Source organism: Lytechinus pictus, chromosome 9 (assembly GCF_037042905.1).
Source record: "Lytechinus pictus isolate F3 Inbred chromosome 9, Lp3.0, whole genome shotgun sequence".
Classification (NCBI taxonomy): Eukaryota; Metazoa; Echinodermata; class Echinoidea; order Temnopleuroida; family Toxopneustidae; genus Lytechinus; species Lytechinus pictus.
In genome coordinates this window covers 22,323,634-22,339,818 of record NC_087253.1, presented here as the reverse complement: position 1 = coordinate 22,339,818, position 16,185 = coordinate 22,323,634, and the positions used below count along the sequence as shown (strand labels likewise).

The 16,185-nt window shown below is 32.7% G+C and overlaps 1 protein-coding gene across 1 annotated transcript in view; it reads right to left on the bottom strand.

Moving 5' to 3' along the window:
- The window catches only part of LOC135155445 (uncharacterized), a 51,658-nt gene extending 49,864 nt beyond the window's left edge, over positions 1-1,794 (bottom strand). The window contains exons 1-3 of the mRNA XM_064104409.1: positions 1,625-1,794; positions 1,100-1,273; positions 583-750 (exon numbers count right to left, since the gene is read on the bottom strand). Coding sequence (XP_063960479.1) covers positions 583-750; positions 1,100-1,273; positions 1,625-1,691 — 409 coding nt within the window. The 5' untranslated portion in view covers positions 1,692-1,794. The remainder of the gene's footprint in view (positions 1-582; positions 751-1,099; positions 1,274-1,624) is intronic.
- Positions 1,795-16,185: the final 14,391 nt, after the last annotated feature.

The window sequence follows — 16,185 nt, the reverse complement described above, 5'->3', positions numbered from 1 at the left end:
TAAATCAATTCTTTTGATTTGGCAGATTTATCCAAGATAAATAGGATCTTACCATAACAGGAAGGAACAGGTGCAGAAAGGGTTCCGTTATCACACATGAGCTCTGTTAGAATACCCATACCGGTAGAGAAGCCACTGTTACAGGCTATAACAATACTTTCATCATGGTCCAAAGAATCAGCCGTTGTTTGATTTGAGAAAGGAATTGCATCTACGTCACAGTTTTCTATGAGAGGGAAAAAAAATATACCTCGGTAACAATTTTACCCACAACAGTAACATACTTATTATTTAATCAGTTAGAGCCCCCCAAAAAAGTTGCCCTTGGAATATTTGTAAAGAAAAAAATTCAAACATACTAGAAATATTTATGACAGTAAAATGCCTAAAAATAGCAAGCATCTTTTAGAAATTAATCCTTAAAATGAGTAAAGTAAAAGAATACTCAGTTCTTAATTTCACAACCCCATTCAGTCAAAATGACACATTAAAAAAAGCCAGTTTGAAAATCTATATTTTCTGAATAAATCAATTTTTTTTATTTGGCAGATTTATCCAAGATTAATAGGATCTTACCATAACAGGAAGGAACAGGTGCAGAAAGGGTTCCGTTATCACACATGAGCTCTGTTAGAATACCCATACCGGTAGAGTACCCACTGTTACAGGCTATAACGATACTTGCATCATGGTCCAAAGAATCAGCCGTTGTTTGATTTGAGAAAGGAATTGCATCTACGTCACAGTTTTCTATGAAAGGGAAAAAAGGATACCTCGGAAACAATATTACCGACAAAAATAACATACTTATTATTTAATCAGTTAGAGCCCCCCAAAAAAGTTGCCCTTGGAATATTTGTAAAGAAAAAAATTGTGACATACTAGAAATATTTATGACAGTAAAATGCCTAAAAATAGCAAGCATCTTTTAGAAATTAATCCTTAAAATGAGTAAAGTAAAAGAATACTCAGTTCTTAATTTCACAACCCCATTCAGTCAAAATGGCACATTAAAAAAAGCCAGTTTGAAAATCTACATTTTCTGAATAAATCAATTCTTTTGATTTGGCAGATTTATCCAAGATAAATAGGATCTTACCATAACAGGAAGGAACAGGTGCAGAAAGGGTTCCGTTATCACACATGAGCTCTGTTAGAATACCCATACCGGTAGAGAAGCCACTGTTACAGGCTATAACAATACTTTCATCATGGTCCAAAGAATCAGCCGTTGTTTGATTTGAGAAAGGAATTGCATCTACGTCACAGTTTTCTATGAGAGGGAAAAAAAATATACCTCGGTAACAATATTACCAACAAAAATAACATACTTATTATTTAATCAGTTAGAGCCCCCCCAAAAAAGTTGCCCTTGGAATATTTGTAAAGAAAAAAATTCAAACATACTAGAAATATTTATGACAGTAAAATGCCTAAAAATAGCAAGCATCTTTTAGAAATTAATCCTTAAAATGAGTAAAGTAAAAGAATACTCAGTTCTTAATTTCACAACCCCATTCAGTCAAAATGACACATTAAAAAAAGCCAGTTTGAAAATCCACATTTTCTGAATAAATCAATTTTTTTTATTTGGCAGATTTATCCAAGATTAATAGGATCTTACCATAACAGGAAGGAACAGGTGCAGAAAGGGTTCCGTTATCACACATGAGCTCTGTTAGAATACCCATACCGGTAGAGTACCCACTGTTACAGGCTATAACGATACTTGCATCATGGTCCAAAGAATCAGCCGTTGTTTGATTTGAGAAAGGAATTGCATCTACGTCACAGTTTTCTATGAGAGGGAAAAAAAATATACCTCGGTAACAATTTTACCCACAAAAATAACATACTTATTATTTAATCAGTTAGAGCCCCCCAAAAAAGTTGCCCTTGGAATATTTGTAAAGAAAAAAATTGTGACATACTAGAAATATTTATGACAGTAAAATTTTACCCACAAAAATAACATACTTATTATTTAATCAGTTAGAGCCCCCCAAAAAAGTTGCCCTTGGAATATTTGTAAAGAAAAAAATTGTGACATACTAGAAATATTTATGACAGTAAAATGCCTAAAAATAGCAAGCATCTTTTAGAAATCAATCCTTAAAATGAGTAAAGTAAAAGAATACTCAGTTCTTAATTTCACAACCCCATTCAGTCAAAATGGCACATTAAAAAAAGCCAGTTTGAAAATCTACATTTTCTGAATAAATCAATTCTTTTGATTTGGCAGATTTATCCAAGATAAATAGGATCTTACCATAACAGGAAGGAACAGGTGCAGAAAGGGTTCCGTTATCACACATGAGCTCTGTTAGAATACCCATACCGGTAGAGAAGCCACTGTTACAGGCTATAACAATACTTTCATCATGGTCCAAAGAATCAGCCGTTGTTTGATTTGAGAAAGGAATTGCATCTACGTCACAGTTTTCTATGAGAGGGAAAAAAAATATACCTCGGTAACAATTTTACCCACAACAGTAACATACTTATTATTTAATCAGTTAGAGCCCCCCAAAAAAGTTGCCCTTGGAATATTTGTAAAGAAAAAAATTCAAACATACTAGAAATATTTATGACAGTAAAATGCCTAAAAATAGCAAGCATCTTTTAGAAATTAATCCTTAAAATGAGTAAAGTAAAAGAATACTCAGTTCTTAATTTCACAACCCCATTCAGTCAAAATGACACATTAAAAAAAGCCAGTTTGAAAATCTATATTTTCTGAATAAATCAATTTTTTTTATTTGGCAGATTTATCCAAGATTAATAGGATCTTACCATAACAGGAAGGAACAGGTGCAGAAAGGGTTCCGTTATCACACATGAGCTCTGTTAGAATACCCATACCGGTAGAGTACCCACTGTTACAGGCTATAACGATACTTGCATCATGGTCCAAAGAATCAGCCGTTGTTTGATTTGAGAAAGGAATTGCATCTACGTCACAGTTTTCTATGAAAGGGAAAAAAGGATACCTCGGAAACAATATTACCGACAAAAATAACATACTTATTATTTAATCAGTTAGAGCCCCCCAAAAAAGTTGCCCTTGGAATATTTGTAAAGAAAAAAATTGTGACATACTAGAAATATTTATGACAGTAAAATGCCTAAAAATAGCAAGCATCTTTTAGAAATTAATCCTTAAAATGAGTAAAGTAAAAGAATACTCAGTTCTTAATTTCACAACCCCATTCAGTCAAAATGGCACATTAAAAAAAGCCAGTTTGAAAATCTACATTTTCTGAATAAATCAATTCTTTTGATTTGGCAGATTTATCCAAGATAAATAGGATCTTACCATAACAGGAAGGAACAGGTGCAGAAAGGGTTCCGTTATCACACATGAGCTCTGTTAGAATACCCATACCGGTAGAGAAGCCACTGTTACAGGCTATAACAATACTTTCATCATGGTCCAAAGAATCAGCCGTTGTTTGATTTGAGAAAGGAATTGCATCTACGTCACAGTTTTCTATGAGAGGGAAAAAAAATATACCTCGGTAACAATATTACCAACAAAAATAACATACTTATTATTTAATCAGTTAGAGCCCCCCCCAAAAAGTTGCCCTTGGAATATTTGTAAAGAAAAAAATTCAAACATACTAGAAATATTTATGACAGTAAAATGCCTAAAAATAGCAAGCATCTTTTAGAAATTAATCCTTAAAATGAGTAAAGTAAAAGAATACTCAGTTCTTAATTTCACAACCCCATTCAGTCAAAATGACACATTAAAAAAAGCCAGTTTGAAAATCCACATTTTCTGAATAAATCAATTTTTTTTATTTGGCAGATTTATCCAAGATTAATAGGATCTTACCATAACAGGAAGGAACAGGTGCAGAAAGGGTTCCGTTATCACACATGAGCTCTGTTAGAATACCCATACCGGTAGAGTACCCACTGTTACAGGCTATAACGATACTTGCATCATGGTCCAAAGAATCAGCCGTTGTTTGATTTGAGAAAGGAATTGCATCTACGTCACAGTTTTCTAGGAGAGGGAAAAAAAATATACCTCGGTAACAATTTTACCCACAAAAATAACATACCTATTATTTAATCAGTTAGAGCCCCCCAAAAAAGTTGCCCTTGGAATATTTGTAAAGAAAAAAATTGTGACATACTAGAAATATTTATGACATTAAAATTTTACCCACAAAAATAACATACTTATTATTTAATCAGTTAGAGCCCCCCAAAAAAGTTGCCCTTGGAATATTTGTAAAGAAAAAAATTGTGACATACTAGAAATATTTATGACAGTAAAATGCCTAAAAATAGCAAGCATCTTTTAGAAATTAATCCTTAAAATGAGTAAAGTAAAAGAATACTCAGTTCTTAATTTCACAACCCCATTCAGTCAAAATGGCACATTAAAAAAAGCCAGTTTGAAAATCTACATTTTCTGAATAAATCAATTCTTTTGATTTGGCAGATTTATCCAAGATAAATAGGATCTTACCATAACAGGAAGGAACAGGTGCAGAAAGGGTTCCGTTATCACACATGAGCTCTGTTAGAATACCCATACCGGTAGAGAAGCCACTGTTACAGGCTATAACAATACTTTCATCATGGTCCAAAGAATCAGCCGTTGTTTGATTTGAGAAAGGAATTGCATCTACGTCACAGTTTTCTATGAGAGGGAAAAAAAATATACCTCGGTAACAATTTTACCCACAACAGTAACATACTTATTATTTAATCAGTTAGAGCCCCCCAAAAAAGTTGCCCTTGGAATATTTGTAAAGAAAAAAATTCAAACATACTAGAAATATTTATGACAGTAAAATGCTTAAAAATAGCAAGCATCTTTTAGAAATTAATCCTTAAAATGAGTAAAGTAAAAGAATACTCAGTTCTTAATTTCACAACCCCATTCAGTCAAAATGACACATTAAAAAAAGCCAGTTTGAAAATCTACATTTTCTGAATAAATCAATTTTTTTTATTTGGCAGATTTATCCAAGAATAATAGGATCTTACCATAACAGGAAGGAACAGGTGCAGAAAGGGTTCCGTTATCACACATGAGCTCTGTTAGAATACCCATACCGGTAGAGTACCCACTGTTACAGGCTATAACGATACTTGCATCATGGTCCAAAGAATCAGCCGTTGTTTGATTTGAGAAAGGAATTGCATCTACGTCACAGTTTTCTATGAAAGGGAAAAAAGGATAGCTCGGAAACAATATTACCGACAAAAATAACATACTTATTATTTAATCAGTTAGAGCCCCCCAAAAAAGTTGCCCTTGGAATATTTGTAAAGAAAAAAAAATTGTGACATACTAGAAATATTTATGACAGTAAAATGCCTAAAAATAGCAAGCATCTTTTAGAAATTAATCCTTAAAATGAGTAAAGTAAAATAATACTCAGTTCTTAATTTCACAACCCCATTCAGTCAAAATGGCACATTAAAAAAAGCCAGTTTGAAAATCTACATTTTCTGAAGAAATCAATTCTTTTGATTTGGCAGATTTATCCAAGATTAATAGGATCTTACCATAACAGACAGGAACAGGTGCAGAAAGGGTTCCATTATCACACATGAGCTCTGTTAGAATACCCATACTGGAAGAGTAGCCACTGTTACAGGCTATAACGATACTTTCATCATGGTCCAAAGAATCAGCCGTTGTTTGATTTGAGAAAGGAATTGCATCTACGTCACAGTTTTCTATGAGAGGGAAAAAAATATACCTCGGTAACAATATTACCAACAAAAATAACATACTTATTATTTAATCAGTTAGAGCCCCCCAAAAAAGTTGCCCTTGGAATATTTGTAAAGAAAAAAATTCAAACATACTAGAAATATTTATGACAGTAAAATGCTTAAAAATAGCAAGCATCTTTTAGAAATTAATCCTTAAAATGAGTAAAGTAAAAAAATACTCAGTTCTTAATTTCACAACCCCATTCAGTCAAAATGGCACATTAAAAAAAGCCAGTTTGAAAATCTACATTTTCTGAATAAATCAATTCTTTTGATTTGGCAGATTTATCCAAGATAAATAGGATCTTACCATAACAGGAAGGAACAGGTGCAGAAAGGGTTCCGTTATCACACATGAGCTCTGTTAGAATACCCATACCGGTAGAGAAGCCACTGTTACAGGCTATAACAATACTTTCATCATGGTCCAAAGAATCAGCCGTTGTTTGATTTGAGAAAGGAATTGCATCTACGTCACAGTTTTCTATGAGAGGGAAAAAAAATATACCTCGGTAACAATTTTACCCACAAAAATAACATACTTATTATTTAATCAGTTAGAGCCCCCCAAAAAAGTTGCCCTTGGAATATTTGTAAAGAAAAAAATTGTGACATACTAGAAATATTTATGACAGTAAAATTTTACCCACAAAAATAACATACTTATTATTTAATCAGTTAGAGCCCCCCAAAAAAGTTGCCCTTGGAATATTTGTAAAGAAAAAAATTGTGACATACTAGAAATATTTATGACAGTAAAATGCCTAAAAATAGCAAGCATCTTTTAGAAATTAATCCTTAAAATGAGTAAAGTAAAAGAATACTCAGTTCTTAATTTCACAACCCCATTCAGTCAAAATGGCACATTAAAAAAAGCCAGTTTGAAAATCTACATTTTCTGAATAAATCAATTCTTTTGATTTGGCAGATTTATCCAAGATAAATAGGATCTTACCATAACAGAAAGGAACAGGTGCAGAAAGGGTTCCGTTATCACACATGAGCTCTGTTAGAATACCCATACCGGTAGAGAAGCCACTGTTACAGGCTATAACGATACTTTCATCATGGTCCAAAGAATCAGCCGTTGTTTGATTTGAGAAAGGAATTGCATCTACGTCACAGTTTTCTATGAGAGGGAAAAAAATATACCTCGGTAACAATATTACCAACAAAAATAACATACTTATTATTTAATCAGAGCCCCCCCAAAAAAGTTGCCCTTGGAATATTTGTAAAGAAAAAAATTGTGACATACTAGAAATATTTATGACAGTAAAATGCCTTAAAAATAGCAAGCATCTTTTAGAAAGTAATCCTTAAAATGAGTAAAGTAAAAGAATACTCAGTTCTTAATTTCACAACCCCATTCAGTCAAAATGACACATTAAAAAAAGCCAGTTTAAAAATCTACATTTTCTGAATAAATCAATTTTTTTGATTTGGCAGATTTATCCAAGATTAATAGGATCTTACCATAACAGGAAGGAACAGGTGCAGAAAGGGTTCCGTTATCACACATGAGCTCTGTTAGAATACCCATACCGGTAGAGTACCCACTGTTACAGGCTATAACGATACTTGCATCATGGTCCAAAGAATCAGCCGTTGTTTGATTTGAGAAAGGAATTGCATCTACGTCACAGTTTTCTATGAGAGGGAAAAAAAATATACCTCGGTAACAATTTTACCGACAAAAATAACATACTTATTATTTAATCAGTTAGAGCCCCCCCAAAAAGTTGCCCTTGGAATATCTGAAAGAAAAAAATTGTGACATACTAGAAATATTTATGACAGTATAATGCCTAAAAATAGCAAGCATCTTTCAGAAATTAATCCTTAAAATGAGTAAACTAAAAGAATACTCAGTTCTTAATTTCACAACCCCATTCAGTCAAAATGGCACATTAAAAAAAGCCAGTTTGAAAATCTACATTTTCTGAAGAAATCAATTCTTTTGATTTGGCAGATTTATCCAAGATTAATAGGATCTTACCGTAACAGACAGGAACAGGTGCAGAAAGGGTTCCATTATCACACATGAGCTCTGTTAGAATACCCATACTGGAAGAGTAGCCACTGTTACAGGCTATAACGATACTTTCATCATGGTCCAAAGAATCAGCCGTTGTTTGATTTGAGAAAGGAATTGCATCTACGTCACAGTTTTCTATGAGAGGGAAAGAAATATACCTCGGTAACAATATTACCAACAAAAATAACATACTTATTATTTAATCACTTAGAGCCCCCCAAAAAAGTTGCCCTTGGAATATTTGTAAAGAAAAAAATTCAAACATACTAGAAATATTTATGACAGTAAAATGCTTAAAAATAGCAAGCATCTTTTAGAAATTAATCCTTAAAATGAGTAAAGTAAAAAAATACTCAGTTCTTAATTTCACAACCCCATTCAGTCAAAATGGCACATTAAAAAAAGCCAGTTTGAAAATCTACATTTTCTGAATAAATCAATTCTTTTGATTTGGCAGATTTATCCAAGATAAACAGGATCTTACCATAACAGGAAGGAACAGGTGCAGAAAGGGTTCCGTTATTACACATGAGCTCTGTTAGAATACCCATACCGGTAGAGAAGCCACTGTTACAGGCTATAACAATACTTTCATCATGGTCCAAAGAATCAGCCGTTGTTTGATTTGAGAAAGGAATTGCATCTACGTCACAGTTTTCTATGAGAGGGAAAAAAAATATACCTCGGTAACAATTTTACCCACAACAGTAACATACTTATTATTTAATCAGTTAGAGCCCCCCAAAAAAGTTGCCCTTGGAATATATGTAAAGAAAAAAATTGTGACATACTAGAAATATTTATGACAGTAAAATGCCTAAAAATAGCAAGCATCTTTTTAGAAATTAATCCTTAAAATGAGTAAAGTAAAAGAATACTCAGTTCTTAATTTCACAACCCCATTCAGTCAAAATGGCACATTAAAAAAAGCCAGTTTGAAAATCTACATTTTCTGAATAAATCAATTCTTTTGATTTGGCAGATTTATCCAAGATTAATAGGATCTTACCATAACAGACAGGAACAGGTGCAGAAAGGGTTCCATTATCACACAAGAGCTCTGTTAGAATACCCATACTGGAAGAGTAGCCACTGTTACAGGCTATAACGATACTTTCATCATGGTCCAAAGAATCAGCCGTTGTTTGATTTGAGAAAGGAATTGCATCTACGTCACAGTTTTCTATGAGAGGGAAAAAAATATACCTCGGTAACAATATTACCAACAAAAATAACATACTTATTATTTAATCAGTTAGAGCCCCCCAAAAAAGTTGCCCTTGGAATATTTGTAAAGAAAAAAATTGTGCCATACTAGAAATATTTATGACAGTAAAATGCCTAAAAATAGCAAGCATCTTTTAGAAATTAATCCTTAAAATGAGTAAAGTAAAAGAATACTCAGTTCTTAATTTCATAACCCCATTCAGTCAAAATGGCACATTAAAAAAAGCCAGTCTGAAAATCTAAATTTTCTGAATAAATCAATTCTTTTGATTTGGCAGATTTATCCAAGATTAATAGGATCTTACCGTAACAGACAGGAACAGGTGCAGAAAGGGTTCCATTATCACACATGAGCTCTGTTAGAATACCCATACTGGAAGAGTAGCCACTGTTACAGGCTATAACGATACTTTCATCATGGTCCAAAGAATCAGCCGTTGTTTGATTTGAGAAAGGAATTGCATCTACGTCACAGTTTTCTATGAGAGGGAAAAAAATATACCTCGGTAACAATATTACCAACAAAAATAACATACTTATTATTTAATCAGTTAGAGCCCCCCAAAAAAGTTGCCCTTGGAATATTTGTAAAGAAAAAAATTCAAACATACTAGAAATATTTATGACAGTAAAATGCTTAAAAATAGCAAGCATCTTTTAGAAATTAATCCTTAAAATGAGTAAAGTAAAAAAATACTCAGTTCTTAATTTCACAACCCCATTCAGTCAAAATGGCACATTAAAAAAAGCCAGTTTGCAAATCTACATTTTCTGAATAAATCAATTCTTTTGATTTGGCAGATTTATCCAAGATAAACAGGATCTTACCATAACAGGAAGGAACAGGTGCAGAAAGGGTTCCGTTATTACACATGAGCTCTGTTAGAATACCCATACCGGTAGAGAAGCCACTGTTACAGGCTATAACAATACTTTCATCATGGTCCAAAGAATCAGCCGTTGTTTGATTTGAGAAAGGAATTGCATCTACGTCACAGTTTTCTATGAGAGGGAAAAAAAATATACCTCGGTAACAATTTTACCCACAACAGTAACATACTTATTATTTAATCAGTTAGAGCCCCCAAAAAAAGTTGCCCTTGGAATATATGTAAAGAAAAAAATTGTGACATACTAGAAATATTTATGACAGTAAAATGCCTAAAAATAGCAAGCATCTTTTTAGAAATTAATCCTTAAAATGAGTAAAGTAAAAGAATACTCAGTTCTTAATTTCACAACCCCATTCAGTCAAAATGGCACATTAAAAAAAGCCAGTTTGAAAATCTACATTTTCTGAATAAATCAATTCTTTTGATTTGGCAGATTTATCCAAGATTAATAGGATCTTACCATAACAGACAGGAACAGGTGCAGAAAGGGTTCCATTATCACACAAGAGCTCTGTTAAAATACCCATACTGGAAGAGTAGCCACTGTTACAGGCTATAACGATACTTTCATCATGGTCCAAAGAATCAGCCGTTGTTTGATTTGAGAAAGGAATTGCATCTACGTCACAGTTTTCTATGAAAGGGAAAAAAATATACCTCGGTAACAATATTACCAACAAAAATAACATACTTATTATTTAATCAGTTAGAGCCCCCAAAAAAAGTTGCCCTTGGAATATTTGTAAAGAAAAAAATTGTGACATACTAGAAATATTTATGACAGTAAAATGCCTAAAAATAGCAAGCATCTTTTAGAAATTAATCCTTAAAATGAGTAAAGTAAAAGAATACTCAGTTCTTAATTTCATAACCCCATTCAGTCAAAATGGCACATTAAAAAAAGCCAGTTTGAAAATCTAAATTTTCTGAATAAATCAATTCTTTTGATTTGGCAGATTTATCCAAGATTAATAGGATCTTACCATAACAGACAGGAACAGGTGCAGAAAGGGTTCCGTTATTACACATGAGCTCTGTTAGAATACCCATACTGGAAGAGTAGCCACTGTTACAGGCTATAACGATACTTTCATCATGGTCCAAAGAATCAGCCGTTGTTTGATTTGAGAAAGGAATTGCATCTACGTCACAGTTTTCTATGAGAGGGAAAAAAATATACCTCGGTAACAATATTACCAACAAAAATAACATACTTATTATTTAATCAGTTAGAGCCCCCCCCAAAAGTTGCCCTTGGAATATTTGTAAAGAAAAAAATACAAACATACTAGAAATATTTATGACAGTAAAATGCCTAAAAATAGCAAGCATCTTTTAGAAATTAATCCTTAAAATGAGTAAAGTAAAAAAATTCTCAGTTCTTAATTTCACAACCACATTAAGTCAAAATGGCACATTAAAAAAAGCCAGTTTGAAAATCTAAATTTTCTGAATAAATCAATTCTTTTAATTTGGCAGATTTATCCAAGATTAATAGGATCTTACCATAACAGACAGGAACAGGTGCAGAAAGGGTCCCGTTATCACACATGAGCTCTGTTAGAATACCCATACCGGTAGAGAAGCCACTGTTACAGGCTATAACAATACTTTCATCATGGTCCAAAGAATCAGCCGTTGTTTGATTTGAGAAAGGAATTGCATCTACGTCACAGTTTTCTATGAGAGGGAAAAAATATACCTCGGTAACAATATTACCAACAAAAATAACATACTTATTATTTAATCAGTAAGAGCCCCCCAAAAAGTTGCCCTTGGAATATTTGTAAAGAAAAAAATTCAAACATACTAGAAATATTTATGACAGTAAAATGCCTAAAAATAGCAAGCATCTTTTAGAAATTAATCCTTAAAATGAGTAAAGTAAAAGAATACTCAGTTCTTAATTTCACAACCCCATTCAGTCAAAATGGCACATTAAAAAAAGCCAGTTTGAAAATGTACATTTTCTGAACAAATCAGTTCTTTTGATTTGGCAGATTTATCCAAGATTAATAGGATCTTACCATAACAGACAGGAACAGGTGCAGAAAGGGTTCCGTTATCACACATGAGCTCTGTTAGAATACCCATACTGGAAGAGTAGCCACTGTTACAGGCTATAACGATACTTTCATCATGGTCCAAAGAATCAGCCGTTGTTTGATTTGAGAAAGGAATTGCATCTACGTCACAGTTTTCTATGAGAGGGAAAAAAATATACCTCGGTAACAATATTACCAACAAAAATAACATACTTATTATTTAATCAGTTAGAGCCCCCCCAAAAAAGTTGCCCTTGGAATATTTGTAAAGAAAAAAATTCAAACATACTAGAAATATTTATGACAGTAAAATGCCTAAAAATAGCAAGCATCTTTTAGAAATTAATCCTTAAAATGAGTAAAGTAAAAAAAATACTCAGTTCTTAATTTCACAACCACGTTAAGTCAAATTGGCACATTAAAAAAAGCCAGTTTGAAAATCCAAATTTTCTGAATAAATCAATTCTTTTAATTTGGCAGATTTATCCAAGATTAATAGGATCTTACCATAACAGACAGGAACAGGTGCAGAAAGGGTCCCGTTATCACACATGAGCTCTGTTAGAATACCCATACCGGTAGAGAAGCCACTGTTACAGGCTATAACAATACTTTCATCATGGTCCAAAGAATCAGCCGTTGTTTGATTTGAGAAAGGAATTGCATCTACGTCACAGTTTTCTATGAGAGGGAAAAAAATATACCTCGGTAACAATATTACCAACAAAAATAACATACTTATTATTTAATCAGTTAGAGCCCCCCAAAAAAGTTGCCCTTGGAATATTTGTAAAGAAAAAAATTCAAACATACTAGAAATATTTATGACAGTAAAATGCCTAAAAATAGCAAGCATCTTTTAGAAATTAAACCTTAAAATGAGTAAAGTAAAAGAATACTCAGTTCTTAATTTCACAACCCCATTCAGTCAAAATGGCACATTAAAAAAAGCCAGTTTGAAAATCTACATTTTCTGAATAAATCAATTCTTTTGATTTGGCAGATTTATCCAAGATTAATAGGATCTTACCATAACAGACAGGAACAGGTGCAGAAAGGGTTCCGTTATCACACATGAGCTCTGTTAGAATACCCATACTGGAAGAGTAGCCACTGTTACAGGCTATAACGATACTTTCATCATGGTCCAAAGAATCAGCCGTTGTTTGATTTGAGAAAGGAATTGCATCTACGTCACAGTTTTCTATGAGAGGGAAAAAAATATACCTCGGTAACAGTATTACTTACAAAAATAACATACTTATTATTTAATCAGTTAGAGCCCCCCAAAAAAGTTGCCCTTGGAATATTTGTAAAGAAAAAAATTCAAACATACTAGAAATATTTATGACAGTAAAATGCCTAAAAATAGCAAGCATCTTTTAGAAATTAATCCTTAAAATGAGTAAAGTAAAAGAATACTCAGTTCTTAATTTCACAACCCCATTCAGTCAAAATGGCACATTAAAAAAAGCCAGTTTGAAAATCTACATTTTCTGAATAAATCAATTCTTTTGATTTGGCAGATTTATCCAAGATTAATAGGATCTTACCATAACAGACAGGAACAGGTGCAGAAAGGGTTCCGTTATCACACATGAGCTCTGTTAGAATACCCATACTGGAAGAGTAGCCACTGTTACAGGCTATAACGATACTTTCATCATGGTCCAAAGAATCAGCCGTTGTTTGATTTGAGAAAGGAATTGCATCTACGTCACAGTTTTCTATGAGAGGGAAAAAAAATATACCTCGGTAACAATTTTACCCACAAAAATAACATACTTATTATTTAATCAGTTAGAGCCCCCAAAAAAAGTTGCCCTTGGAATATTTGTAAAGAAAAAAATTGTGACATACAGAAATATTGATGACAGTAAAATGCCTAAAAATAGCAAGCATCTTTTAGAAATTAATCCTTAAAATGAGTAAAGTAAAAGAATACTCAGTTCTTAATTTCACAACCCCATTCAGTCAAAATGGCACATTAAAAAAAGCCAGTTTGAAAATCTACATTTTCTGAATAAATCGATTCTTTTGATTTGGCAGATTTATCCAAGATTAATAGGATCTTACCATAACAGACAGGAACAGGTGCAGAAAGGGTTCCGTTATCACACATGAGCTCTGTTAGAATACCCATACTGGAAGAGTAGCCACTGTTACAGGCTATAATGATACTTTCATCATGGTCCAAATAATCAGCCATGGTTTGATTTGAGAAAGGAATTGCATCTACGTCACAGTTTTCTATGAGAGGGAAAAAATATACCTCGGTAACAATATTACCAACAAAAATAACATACTTATTATTTAATCAGTTAGAGCCCCCCAAAAAAGTTGCCCTTGGAATATTTGTAAAGAAAAAAATTCAAACATACTAGAAATATTTATGACAGTAAAATGCCTAAAAATAGCAAGCATCTTTTAGAAATTAATCCTTAAAATGAGTAAAGTAAAAGAATACTCAGTTCTTAATTTCACAACCCCATTCAGTCAAAATGGCACATTAAAAAAAGCCAGTTTGAAAATGTACATTTTCTGAATAAATCAATTCTTTTGATTTGGCAGATTTATCCAAGATTAATAGGATCTTACCATAACAGACAGGAACAGGTGCAGAAAGGGTTCCGTTATCACACATGAGCTCTGTTAGAATACCCATACTGGAAGAGTAGCCACTGTTACAGGCTATAACGATACTTTCATCATGGTCCAAAGAATCAGCCGTTGTTTGATTTGAGAAAGGAATTGCATCTACGTCACAGTTTTCTATGAGAGGGAAAAAAATATACCTCGGTAACAATATTACCAACAAAAATAACATACTTATTATTTAATCAGTTAGAGCCCCCCCAAAAAGTTGCCCTTGGAATATTTGTAAAGAAAAAAATTGTGACATACTAGAAATATTTATGACAGTAAAATGCCTAAAAATAGCAAGCATCTTTTAGAAATTAATCCTTAAAATGAGTAAAGTAAAAAAAATACTCAGTTCTTAATTTCACAACCACATTAAGTCAAAATGGCACATTAAAAAAAGCCAGTTTGAAAATCTAAATTTTCTGAATAAATCAATTCTTTTAATTTGGCAGATTTATCCAAGATTAATAGGATCTTACCATAACAGACAGGAACAGGTGCAGAAAGGGTCCCGTTATCACACATGAGCTCTGTTAGAATACCCATACCGGTAGAGAAGCCACTGTTACAGGCTATAACAATACTTTCATCATGGTCCAAAGAATCAGCCGTTGTTTGATTTGAGAAAGGAATTGCATCTACGTCACAGTTTTCTATGAGAGGGAAAAAAATATACCTCGGTAACAATATTACCAACAAAAATAACATACTTATTATTTAATCAGTTAGAGCCCCCCAAAAAAGTTGCCCTTGGAATATTTGTAAAGAAAAAAATTCAAACATACTAGAAATATTTATGACAGTAAAATGCCTAAAAATAGCAAGCATCTTTTAGAAATTAATCCTTTAAATGAGTAAAGTAAAAGAATACTCAGTTCTTAATTTCACAACCCCATTCAGTCAAAATGGCATATTAAAAAAAGCCAGTTTGAAAATGTACATTTTCTGAATAAATCAATTCTTTTGATTTGGCAGATTTATCCAAGATTAATAGGATCTTACCATAACAGGAAGGAACAGGTGCAGAAAGGGTTCCGTTATCACACATGAGCTCTGTTAGAATACCCATACTGGAAGAGTAGCCACTGTTACAGGCTATAACGATACTTTCATCATGGTCCAAAGAATCAGCCGTTGTTTGATTTGAGAAAGGAATTGCATCTACGTCACAGTTTTCTATGAGAGGGAAAAAAATATACCTCGGTAACAATATTACCAACAAAAATAACATACTTATTATTTAATCAGTTAGAGCCCCCCAAAAAAGTTGCCCTTGGAATATTTGTAAAGAAAAAAATTCAAACATACTAGAAATATTTATGACAGTAAAATGCCTAAAAATAGCAAGCATCTTTTAGAAATTAATCCTTAAAATGAGTAAAGTAAAATAATACTCAGTTCTTAATTTCACAACCCCATTCAGTCAAAATGGCACATTAAAAAAAGCCAGTTTGAAAATCTACATTTTCTGAATAAATCAATTCTTTTGATTTGGCAGATTTATCCAAGATTAATAGGATCTTACCATAACAGACAGGAACAGGTGCAGAAAGGGTTCCGTTATCACACATGAGCTCTGTTAGAATACCCA